Source organism: Chelonoidis abingdonii, chromosome 14 (genome assembly GCF_003597395.2).
Source record: "Chelonoidis abingdonii isolate Lonesome George chromosome 14, CheloAbing_2.0, whole genome shotgun sequence".
Lineage (NCBI taxonomy): Eukaryota > Metazoa > Chordata > Testudines > Testudinidae > Chelonoidis > Chelonoidis abingdonii.
The window spans coordinates 8426784-8439199 of NC_133782.1; the positions used below are offsets into that span (position 1 = coordinate 8426784).

Here is a 12416-nt window from a genome sequence, read left to right on the forward strand (position 1 = left end):
GTAGCTCTAAACCCAAGGTCATGTGGTGGCCAAAACAAACAGTGCAGTATAAATATAGTCTGTTTGTGCAGATATTTCCTGTAGCATTAGGGACAGAATAGACTGATGAGAGGAGAGATCCTAATTCAGGAAGCCCTGCTCAGGAGGTCAGCCTAGAGCAAGAGCCTCAAACTCCCGGCGTGCGCGTCATCTGTGGCCCACGAACCTTGCCAATGTGGCCCGGGGGGCTCCAGCAGTTTTGGGGCTGGGTTTCTTCCTTGGCCTCACCTGCTACCCCTAGGTGTTCCCCCTCTCCGTCCCCAGGTGATTTACAATGGCCTGGGACCCCGGCAGTGCACAGGAGCTGAGCAGTGTCTGCCTGCTTGCTCTGCACATCTGCCGGCCCCTCCCTGTGGCCCTGGGGCAGGGCTGTGCCTCTACACGCTTCCCCCGCCCCAAGCGCCCCTGCGGCCAATAGGAAGCTGCGGGGTGGTGCCTGGGTGCAGCAGTGCATGGAGGCCCCCCAGCCTGCCCCGCCTTGGAGCCCCAGGTAAGCGCTTCACCCCCTGACCCCCTCCCAAAGCCTGCTCCCCCACCCCCTCCCACACACCTCTCACCCCCAAACTCTCTCCCAGAGCCTGCATCCCCTCCTATACCCTCCCAGTCCCCAAACTCCCTCACAGAGCCTGCAACCCTATTCCCTCCTCCTGCACCCCCAGCCCCGAGCCTGCACCCAAACTCCATCCCAGAGCCTGTACCACAATCCCCTACCTCAGACCTCCTCCCTCACCCAAACTTCCTCCCAGAGCCTAAGGCGGGTGGGGGGCAGACTTGGGGGTGGGGGGTATTCTGGGCAGCATGAGTGACCTGGTCCTAAGGTTAAATGAGTTTGAGACCCCTGGCCTAGAGGATCACAGTGGTCCCTTTTGGCTGTATGATCTACGTATCCTAATTCAGTTAGTGGGAAGTCTCTTACGGGGCTTTCTCTATACAATGTCTGCAGGTTTCCTTGGGGTCCTTTCACCTGCTCTTCTCTTTCCTGCCACACACTGTGTAACCCCCTCTCCTCAACCCCAAAAAGGAAGCCACTCCTGCCCTGTTACACACGCAGCTTACGCCCTTTGTGGCTGCTTTGCCTGGACTGTTGTTGAGTGTAGATAATTTTCTACGTGGTCCTGAGGGGCGAGGCTGTAACATCCACTCACACTGCTCCCTCCAGCTTTTCCCTTTGTGAGCCTTTCTTCTGCACGGCCCCTATCAGAATGTTGAGCGTGTGTCAGGGTCCTAGAGGGGCTATATAGTAGCCATACAAATTTGTCCTGTGTAGCAGATTCTTTATCCTGACCCTTGCTCTCTCCACCTACAGCTAGAATAGTCTTCGCTTCGCTTTGTTGCTAGGCTAGGTTGGGTTTTCAAAGGGGCTGAAGGGAGTTAAGCACCAGATTTCCACTAAATTCTGGTGGGAGCTGGATGCCTAACTCCTCCGGATTCCTTTTGAAAATCCCAGGCCGAGCAACCAGACACTGTTAAGTGAGTTGTTCACTTGGCTGCTGGTTTTGTTTGGTATCCACTGGCTGCATTAGAGACTCCACTGGGTGTTCAGTGTCGGGCAGGTGTGTGGTTTTCGTGTCAGCAGGCTCCTTTTCCGTGTGAGGTCATTCCAATGTGTCCTCGAGCGGGACGCTCAGGCTGTGACCTTGGAGCTTTCACCCTAAAACCTAGTCTTTAACGTCCCTTGCCATTATCTTTTCTCAAGGGAACGGCCCTCCTTTATCGCAGCCAGTTGATCATGCCCATGGAGGGTTTGCTTGGCAAACCTCCACTTGGTCCCTGGCACAGGAAAGCACTTAAACATGTGCTTAGATCCCATGAAAGTCAATAGGACTTTAGCAAGTGCTTTGTGTTAAGTGCATGCTCAAGTGCTTTCCTAAATAGGGCTGCTTTTCTGAATCAAGGCCACATGGCAGCTCTTCAGTAAGTGGACACATCTCTCAGGGGTGTCCTCAGTTGGTATTGCTAGTTGTTAGTATTTCAAGTGGTGGAGAGAACCACGTGATTTCCACTTGCAGCCTCTCTGTGGACATCTGGGTGGTGAACCCATGAGCACAGAGACAGATGGCCTTGGAGCTGCCCATGGACTGACTGTATACAAAGCACCAAACCCATGTTACATTAATAATGGAGCCAAGTCTTTTGTTAAAGTAACCTCTTTCCCTAGCTTGGAATAAGCCCCCCCCAAATAGCCACTCCACCAAACAGCACCCATCCATGCTAGCCAGCTTCCATTCCAAAGCTGACGGCTAGGAAGGCTCTCCAGTTAAACGCTGTGGCCAAGCAATCTAAATGCTAGTGTGTGAGTTGTCAGATAGCAGAGCTGCTCTCCCGGTGCATACCCCCTGCCTCACCTCTCCCACCCACCCACCCATGGAGAGGAAAGAGGATAGGTAGATGCTTGTAAAGTGCAGTTGGTAGCACACGTGCAGTGTCTTCTCCTCCTGCCTTTTTCATGCTGTTAGGCTGCGTGGCTGCTTGACTCCTCCTGCGCTGTGGCATGGTGCTTTCGGAGCAGTCCCCCGAGCTGCTGCGCTGGGGCTGTTGGCGGTGGAGGTGATTTAAGGTGTTGCTCTGCTTCTCTCCCCTTTCTCTCTCTCACCAGCCCAAGGTAGTGGTGACTCTCAATGTGACCTCCCCTGACCTGTTCCGCATCGTCTTTCGCTACGTCAACCGGGGGCCGGCCAATGTGGAAGGGAGGGTCTCAGTCCTTGAGGAAGGAAAGTTTAATGTTTGTGGCAACTGTAAGTGCATTTCTCACTCTAAGACTAACCAAAACATCCCCGTTTTCTGCAAACCACCCCTCCGAAACACCACCCATTGGGACCTTCTGAGCTCCTCCAGCGTGCCAGACCCTTGCTGCGTTGGCAGCTGCTCCCCTGTGTCATGCAGAAGGGAGGGGGACTAGAGCGAGAGGCAGGTAGGCAGGCAGGCAGGTACCGCTCTCCCACAGGATGGGTGATGGGCCCAGCACCGGCCCCACAGTGATGTGTGCCCAATGTGCTTTTGCTTTTTGCAGAGTAAAGTCAGAGTCATGGTAGACGTGAAGGAGGCAGAGCTCTATCTATTCCATGTCATCCTGAGGTATATTAATTCAGGAGGTGCCACTGTGTATGGCAAAATTACAGCTTATCAGCCACGAAGGAGAGGTAAGGGTCCCATGCTGCTCCCCATGCCACTGCCGCTTCCTCCCTTCCCCCTACAGTCTCCTGTGGACATCTCCGTACAACTTTACTCTGGAACTTCTGCCCTCCAGAGCTGGAGGCTGGACCAAGGCGGCACTTCCCCCATTTAACAAGCTAGCACCACAGCGATCCCCGGCCACGACCCCAAGGGGAGCACGCTTGTCGACTCGGCCGATGTGGGAGGAGGCAGCATAACGTTAGATGAGGCTTGCTTGCCTAGTGCCCCCGAAGGGACAGGATGGCCTAAAAGACCCTTGCAGAGCCTAAGAGGAGTAGCTACACATCCAAGATGGGCCACACAGGTGGAACCAGATCTGAACGTCAGCATCCGGACCTGGGCTTTATTTTTCAGGTCCCTTCTGTCACTGCCAGTTGCTGACTGAAGTGCCGGGACATGCAAGAGGGGGATGCACTTCGCCTGTCCGTGTGCTCCTTGCAGCCGCCTTCTATCATCAGAGCACGTCACCTTGTATTTTAAAGCCAGAGGCAGTAGCAGGAGACCAGATCCCCCTTCCTGATTCATAAGGGCATGACGGAAGAGCCTGGTTTGGGGCCTTTGGGAAGTGTCAGGTGGCCTGGCCTGGCAGGTGTTTAACAGGGTTTCCCATTGCATTTTGGCAGTCACTGTAAGCTGGCTGCACAGGCTCCGATAACCCATCCTGTACAGGCGGGGAAAGGAAGAGCCAGCAAAGACAGCTTGAAAGGCACAGAGACCCACGTTTTGTATGTACCAGGAATCAGCAACATGTAGGCAAGAGCACAGTGGGACAGATGATTTTGTTTTTATTTTGTTTTTTGTGGAAGAGGATAAAAGGACTTTACCTCCCTGCTAACTGACATGCACAGGCACGTGCACACAGCCTACTGCTAATGTCTCCTCTCAGCTAGGCCAGGAGATGGGAACTGGTGTTCGCGCCTGTCGTTGACTGTCTCTTTTCTGGCACCTCAGGGCCTGTCTGCTTCTTCCCTGGGCTGTTACCCAAGCAGCAACTTTCTCTTTTCTGGCAGCTCATGCCCAGGAATGAGCATTGCCATGCCTGACCCAAGTGCCAATCCTCCTGGAGCGCTTTGCTTCACCAGTGCCGCCCTCTCTCTCTTAGCCCCTCTGCTGCTCTCCCTTCCCCACAACGCACAATTTGCTGGGTGGCTCATCTCCCTCAGGCAGGGTGATGTGGCAAGTGCCTCGGAGGGGCTGCTAGCTCTAGCTGTCGGTGACAGCAGGAGACTCTAGAAGAGCAGCTGGGCATTGCCTCTGGCCCCCCTGCGCTCCCAAGCTTGGAGTTTGAAATCCACTGTCATACCCGCATGGCAGCATGCAGCACTGCCACCAAGGTATTCCAGGCAGGCAACTACTGATTGTGTCCCTTCTGGAACAGTCCCATAGGGCTGCATAGACCAGGACTGCTTTTTATAGGATGGTTCAATAAACCCTATAGAAAAGTTGTCCCTTTCTATTAAATTCTGTAGGCTTTTTAAGTGATTCCTATAGATCCTTATTGGCATGGCCCCTATTGAACCCTGTAGGTTGGTTTTCCATAAGGAATGACTTGGAACTGAGTCAGGTTTATCTTTCCCTGCCCACCCTACTCATGCCAGGATGGCGAAGTGACATCTGGTTTCTGCAGTATGGCAAGCGCTCAGCCCGGTGAGGAAGAGGAGCAGTAAAATTCTGCTCCAGCCTTTGGTCACATCCACTTTTGCATTCACTTTTCTGAAGAGCGAGTCTCTGTAACCTCTTGATGCTGCATGTTTTTCTGGCAAAATTGCATCTGCAGGTTTTTGTCATACGTGGGAACCCCAGTGTCCATGTGCAAAGTGCATTTGCTGACACAGGTTGGCTAATCTATCTCTGCAGGGAAGTTCTTGAGTTGGCAAGTACGTAGAAAATTGCCGTCCCTGTAGAGTGTGGTGTGAGGCCCCTTCGACAATCTGTCCCAAGAAAGCCAGCAAGTTTCAAAGCCAGCTGCAGCAATTTCTTCCTCAGGAGAACTAGCCCAGTGTGGCAGCTCTTACAGAGACCTTGGAAGAGAAAGGCACTGCACCCGCCCTGGCATGTCTTCCCATCTGCTCTCATGCTGCCAAACCCAGCTTTGCAAAGCCTGCGCAACTGCACCCTCAACGTGAGCTACAGTCAGTCTCTACTCAATCGTTGTCAGCTGCGTTCTTTTTCAAGGAGCCAGGTTGGGCATGGCTGGGATCATCATGATGATTCCCAGTCTAATGATTAAAAAACAGGGCTGGGAGGTACAAAACTGGTGTTCCCTGCCACTGACTTGCATTATGACCCGGAACAAATCACTTGACCTCTGTATCTCAGTTTCACAGTCTGTACGTATAATGCTCCCAGAGAAGGAGGAGGTTCCTTAATTCTCTAATGTTTGATGTAATGGTCTGAGATCCTGGGAGGAAAGATGACATTGAATAGAAAATATTGTTATTTATTTGGAGCTGCTGGGCTGGCGCAGAAGAAACTGTTGCTTTACCTTGTAAAGTGAGCAGCTGGAGGATATATACAGGGCCTGACGTGTCCAGATGTTGCTTTAAAAAAAGGAAACAAGCGGCTGGATAATTATACGACCAGTTACGTTTCTACACAGGAAAGTTAAAGAGAGAGGTCATCCACTCACATGCTGCCAGGCGTAATCTGATTACAGCATAGGTCAGGAAGGATTACAGCTGGCTTGCTGTATAACGCTGTGGCTTTTTTCCCTTCTTTAGACGCTTCAGGTATTTGCTAGCGCAGGAGGGATATTCCCAGCCTGGTGGACTGATGAGTGGACCCCATGCAGCAGCCCCTTTGCTAAGACATGTAGTTTCCAAAACATGGTCCCATCCTTATTCTGTGTGGAAGGGGCTGCCAATGTTAAGACCAAGGGCCTACAAGCAAGTTAGTCCCTTGCAGTGTTCTGTGTGGCAAGCATTTAACCCTTTCGCTCCCTGACAGCTCCGAATGTATGGTTCAGGAATCTAGGGTCCAATCTTGAGTTAATTGCGCTGTCCACGTACTGGATGCGGCTAAACAGTCAAAGTAGTAGCATGCTCCTTCACCCTACCCTCGCTCACCCCTGCTGCGTGCGGTGCTGTAAATGTACCTCACAAAGACAGAGGAATGCACGTGTGAAATTCGCAGCCTCCTGCCTCAGCTCATCTACCCCCCATGCAGACCGGCACATCTGCTCATTTCATGTGTTTAAAAAAACCCTGAACCTGTAAACTAGCCAGCGGCCATTCTGACGTTAGGTGCCATGCTGTGATCACACTCAAAGATAATTGATTTAAAATGTCAATGGAGCGTCAGTTTAGCCAAGAGATTTCAGTGGGAGAAGGATGGGGCCTGAAATCCAGGTGAAGGCTGTTGCATTAAATTGCCCTCTAAGCTCCGGCTGCAGAATGTCTGTTGCTGTGGTTGGTGGGGAAAGGCAGGAGGGTCTCTGAGTTTGCAGCAAGACATTCTCCAATGTGTATAGGGTATCTGATTGATTCTTGTCACTTGTCGTCAAATAATTTCATAGTCAATAAGTTCTCTTTCTCTCTAGCTGGCGGGATGCTGTTGAGTATGGGCTATTCATCGTTGGATGAGAGCTACAGATTAGCCATAACAGTGGGGCAGTCAGTGATTTTTTTTTTTTTCACTGAGAAGATTCTGCTTGGGGGGTATTTCTATTGTTGTCTGATGTGGGACCTCGGGGCATCCACAGTGGATGCTGTTCGAAAGACTAAACCAGGCTTCCAAAGAGCCACCTTTACAGAGCCACTTCCCCGCCTGTATCCACTGTGCTTGCTGCCCATTGCGCGGTATCCCCTCAGAGCCACCCTGAGCTTATGCTCTCTCACAATCTCTTATCCTTCCCGCCCTAGGTACTGAGCAGACCAAGCAGATCATCTTCGCTCCCAGCACCGAACCGGCTTTTGTCACCGTCCCCCAGAACAGCTTCGGGGAGCCCTTTGTGCTGAACCCCAGCGTGTGGTCGCTGATCGTTGAGGCAGAGGGCATACTGCTGGTGAGGCCCTTCCCCTTCTCCCTCCCCTAAGGAAAGCTCCAGCAGTTTCCCAAGGAACAGAGTCACACTCAACTTGTCCCCCTTCTTCTCCACCCCCGTTCCAGGACTATCTGGTTTTGCTCCCAAGTTCGTACTATGAAGCACCCATACTGCAGCTGAAGGTCACAGAGGCGTGTACCTACAGCCCAGCCCCTGAGCAAGCCAGTCAGAAGTAAGGAACTCCATTCCTCTCTTTGTCTGTGATCTTTGTCAAATGGGGTCTTCCCAGCTCTCTGGCACTAATGAAATGGTAGAGTGCCCCTTCTGTGCAGGGCTGCATTCCCATTCAGTCAGCAGCTGCTCACTGTGGGGGAGCCACCAGGGATCTTCCCTCACCCGGGGAGCCTGGGCAAGCGGGGGCTCTTGAAAGAAGTCAGTCAAAGCAGCTAACTACCCCAGGACCCTGTGGTGCCTCTCGCCTGCCATTCAGGCCAGTGGAGGAGCGCTGTGTTCACAAGAGTCTGCAGGGCTTCGGGGGCTGAGGGTGGCTGGGGTAGGAGAGGTTTTCACAGTGACAATGAAACATAACAAACAGGGGCAGCTAAAGTCTGAGGCTGAATGGCTTCTTCTACCTAATGGCAGGGCCCCACCTAATCTCACTGGGGACACCATAGGATTTTGGAGCGGGCATTGCACTGGCGGGAGGGACGCTTAGGTCATTGGATTGCTCAAAGGGTTAGTACTAGGGGCGCTGCCTCATTCCCCGCTAGCCTTGGTTGATAGCCCCAGAATGTTGTTAGCAATAAGCAGCGTTCGCTGGCCAACATGAAATGAACTGCCAGCCTCTTCAGTGCCTAATGGGCAGGTGTCCATATCTCATGCACCACCTTCCCCCATGGCCTCTCTGCAGAGACCACCAGCGAGGGCTGAATGGGCTATGGAGACTGATTTCCCAGTCTGCCCCTAAAAGTGAACCTCCCAGAGAGATCTGAGACACTTGAACAGCACAGCGTGGGGATGAGGGGAGGAGAGGAGAGGGGGATTTTCACTGCCGTGGCCAGTGAAACACAAACTCTTGTTCCATCCAAGGCCAGGATGCTCTCATGAGCAGCAGATCCCTTGCTTTGCTCACCAGGACCTGGGCTGGACAAGACAACGCTAACAACAGAACTTCACAAATTCTTTCCTAACATTTCTAGCTGCCTCTTGTACAAGTACCTGTCTGTGGACAGCTTCCCCTCTGCGTCTGGAGGAGACATGGTGTGCCGGCTGGACAACAGCTTACCCAGGCCCTGTCCCATGGTGCCCATCACCCCATCACACCCTCAGATGGCACTGTGCAGCGGCAGTGACGTGAGTAGCTCCTTTATTTCACCCTTCAGCCCTGTGAGACCAAAGGCTGTCCCCTTGAGAGACCTTGTACTTTAAATATCCTGGGACTGCTATTCCAGAAACTCGCCCACGCCCACTCTATTCCTCCTGCAGCTCATCAAGTGTGTGTTTGGGTGCTGCTCACTCATGTAGTCACCCCTGCAAACTCTGTCCTGAGTGTGTAAGTGGTGGGGGGGAGGGATATGCTCGTGCTGGGATTTTAAAACATGTCTTCTTAGCCTGTCCATACAGCAATACATCGAAGCCTATGCACCTAAGAATCTCACTGATGTAGCCCCCAGCAGAAAGCTATATGGGGAGTGGTATGCACTCACTGAGAGCTGTCGCAATGCATCATTTCAGTCCATAGGGAGTCTTGGGTCACGAAGAGGAAAGCTGGTACATAGCACTGGTAATGTGCACGTGCAGTAGGGGGAGGTGAGATGCAGTGTATCACTCTGTCATATTTTCATTTCCCACCCAGGTGGAGGTCCAGCTGCGGCTCGCTGTTCCCCAGCCTGGGAGATACGTGCTGCTGGTGGAGTACGCCAACAAGGATGCCATGCAGAGGGCCAGTGTAGCAATAAGCTCCCTCCAATTAGCCACCCAGCAGGGGTCACTCACCTTCCACACATGTGACTACAGGTACGAAGCCAGATTGGAACAAGAGGCTGAACGAAGGGGTAGCTGGAGCGAATATGTTAACGTCCCTCTCCTGCATTGCACAGTGAGGGGACAAGCATCTCTGTTCAGTTGCTTCCTACTTTGTTGCACTGATAACACGTTCAGCCTTGTGCCTCAGAATGAGAATATTGTATCTGGGCACATACGTTAGTGCAGTACCCACCATGGTGGGATCTTGCAACCCCCCTGGAAGTGTAGTCACGTTGTCACTCCCATTCGATAGTGGGGAAAGTGGGACGCGGGCAGCCCAGACCTTCAGAACCCCTTTTGCGTGTGCTTACTGCAGCTAGGGCCAATACACTTGCAAATTTGATGCTTGCTTATCTCACATGCATTCCCAGTTCTGAAGATCTGGGCCTAAGTGACTTGACGGAATCCCAGTGAGAGCGCGCGGCTGAAAATAGAAGACGAATCCTGTACCTGAGTCGCCTGCTCCAAGCACTAGACAATATTTATGTAACCCACAGACTGAGTGCCTTGTCTGGGAGCTGATCTCATGTTTGACTTCAAACTGTGACCTTTAGCAGTAGGAAACAAAGGCTTGGGATATCCTTAGGAAATGCACTCTTGTGACTATCCTGAGTGGGCATTCAAAGACGTACCTCAGCTCTATATAAATATCTTCAAGAATGGCTATCTGGCAAGACAAGAAATGAATGATGGCTCTGCCCGGGGCCATCCTTGAGTTCTGTTTTTGTCTCGCAGTTTCCTTTGCCGTGGGATAGTCTTAGATTCACAGAATCGCTTGGCAGCTTTTGAACTTACCACAGAGGGAACCGTTCGGTTCACAGCCAATCAAGCCCACTTCTTCCTGGTAAGCCCTCACTACAAAGGACAGTTATGTGGCGTCGCTCAGCTCCAGGTGGTGTGGAAGGAGGAGGCCTAGAACCAGTAGATTCAGGACATAACCTGGAGAACAGGGTGACGTTCCTGTGTTAGATCAGTCACTGTGTGAAACTCTGTTTATATCATGAGTAAGGCTCTGAGTCTGTCACGGAGGTCACAGAAGTCACCGATTCCATGATTTCCAGGACCTTTGTGACTTCTGCAGCCTACTGATGCTCCTGACCCCAAGGCCTCTGGAGCAGCTTGGGTGGCTCCAGGTTCAGCCCCCACAGCAATAGTGGCGGTGTGTCTCGCCCCTCCTCCCTGGCAGTGGCGGTGGTCCCAGGTGTCTTCCCCCCAGCAATAGTGGAGGCCCTGAGCACCAGCGGGCGCCCCAGAGCACCTGCCCCCTTGAACAGCCAAGATGTACTCAGGGGTATGTAGTCAGGGGTACATAGTACAGGTCATGGGGCCATGAATTTGTTTGTTGCCCGTGTGTCCGTGACTTTTTTTTACTAAAAATACCCATGACTAAATCTTAGCCTTAGTCATGAGCAATCCGATATGGTTGGCTGCCAGCTAGGAGAACAATGTGGTGAAAAATGTACCATGGGCACTTGGGACTGAGGGAGCAGGGGCGAAAGGAATCTCTTGCGAAACTCTCTTATAGGGTCTTTCAGCAATGTGGTAATATGCCTCCTCCATTCTGTCTCATCAGAGCCTGTAGGCTCACTTTGCAGAGCACAGAGGGATTCAGTGTAGATGTGACCCTAAGGGATTGTCTACACAGTTGGTGAGTGCACAGCAAGCTGGGGTGTAAATCTCCAGGGTACTAACTGGCCATGCACTAAGTGGCAGTGTGGACCCTCCTGCCGCTCACTGAAAGTTCTCTGTGTGCTTTGGCAAAGATAGGTCAGAGTGCACTGCAGGGTCCACACACAACTTAGTACATGGCTGACTAGTGCACTGTAGAGTCACACGCTGGCCTGCTGCTCACTAAGGCTCTCTATGGACAACCCTCAGTCTCATTTTCAGAAGAGATTTAAGCACTTGAGTCCCATTGATGTTCAGTAATACTTAGGCTCCTCTTTTGAGAAAGAGACTAAGTGTCATTGAAAGTCAGTAGGACTCAGTGCCTTCTGAAAATGGGACTTAATCACGTAGGAGCTAAACATCGACATTGAATTCCCCTATACTCTGCAAAGTGGGCCAACATGCTCTGATGAGATACCATGGAAGGGGACATACTGCCAAAGTCACTTCTGAAAATGGGATGTAAGCTCTGAATCAGTGGTTCTCAACTGGATACATGTATCCTTGGGGGGTTTGCAAAGGCCTTCCAGTAGGTACATCAACTCGTCTAGATATTTGCCTAGCTTTACAACAGGCTACAGAAAAAGCACTAGCGAAGTCAGTACTAACTAAAATTCCATACAGACACTGACTTGTTTATACTGCTCTATATGCTGTACGCTGAAATGGAAGTATAATGTGTATATTCCAATTGATTTATTTTACAATTTTATGGTAAAAATGAGAAAGTCGGCAATTGTTCAGTAACAATGTGCTGGGACACTTCTTTGTATTTTTATGTCTGGTTTTGTAAGCAAGGAGTTTTTAAGTGAGGTGAAACTTGGGGGGTACACAAGAAAATCAGACTCCTGAAAGGGGTACGGTGGTCTGGAATGGTGGAGAGCCCCTGCTCTGAATCACCTGGAGGCATATACAAATCTTGCCTTAGAGCAGTTGAATTCAGACACATTTGGCTTCTGCCCTCCACCAAACAACGGTCTACACCACTGGTCTTCACCTAAAGTGAAGTGTCTATGAGGGGATCTTTAGAGTATTCAGCCTGATCTTTGGGGGTGGGGAGTGAGGGTAAAGGAGCATATCTAGGCTTGAAGTAGCAGAAGGTTTTATTTTACAACTCTTCTCTTTCCTTCCTGCTGCTGTAGTATAAAGTGTACCTGATACCTTATGGACAGTTCACCATGGAATTTGTTGAGCCAAAGGTTCACTGCATCAGCCTGCATGGCACCTTCTCGCCCTCCAGGTAATGGGGTGCATGATTTCTCTACGCACTTTACCTAGGAGAGTGAACATTATCCCCATTTTAAAGATGGAGGCACAGAGAGGTGAAGTGTCCGGCCCACTTGAGCCAGTGGCAGAGCTGGGATTAGAACCCAGCTCTCCAGTCCTGTGTTCTCACCACTAGACTAGATGGCCTGCCTTATGGGATATACTCTGTGTGTTGCTCCAGTGAAATAGCCTTCCTGAGGCTTGTTCACGTGCCATGACATCAATTCAGTGTGTCCGCATTCCTACTCTTGTTCATCACCTA

General features: G+C 51.4%; 1 protein-coding gene across 3 annotated transcripts in view; it reads left to right on the forward strand.

The window, feature by feature from the left end:
• The window catches only part of LAMA5 (laminin subunit alpha 5), a 164861-nt gene that overhangs the window by 109872 nt on the left and 42573 nt on the right, over positions 1–12416 (forward strand). For 2 of the 3 annotated variants that reach the window (XM_032802274.2, XM_075072228.1), the window contains exons 23-29: positions 2636–2774; positions 7074–7216; positions 7321–7427; positions 8395–8548; positions 9051–9211; positions 9956–10064; positions 12031–12128. In XM_032802274.2, the coding sequence (XP_032658165.1) occupies positions 2636–2774; positions 7074–7216; positions 7321–7427; positions 8395–8548; positions 9051–9211; positions 9956–10064; positions 12031–12128 (911 nt within the window). Of the gene's footprint in view, positions 1–2635; positions 2775–3049; positions 3180–7073; positions 7217–7320; positions 7428–8394; positions 8549–9050; positions 9212–9955; positions 10065–12030; positions 12129–12416 lie in introns of all 3 variants that reach the window. The other variant, XM_075072229.1, reaches the window with a different exon arrangement.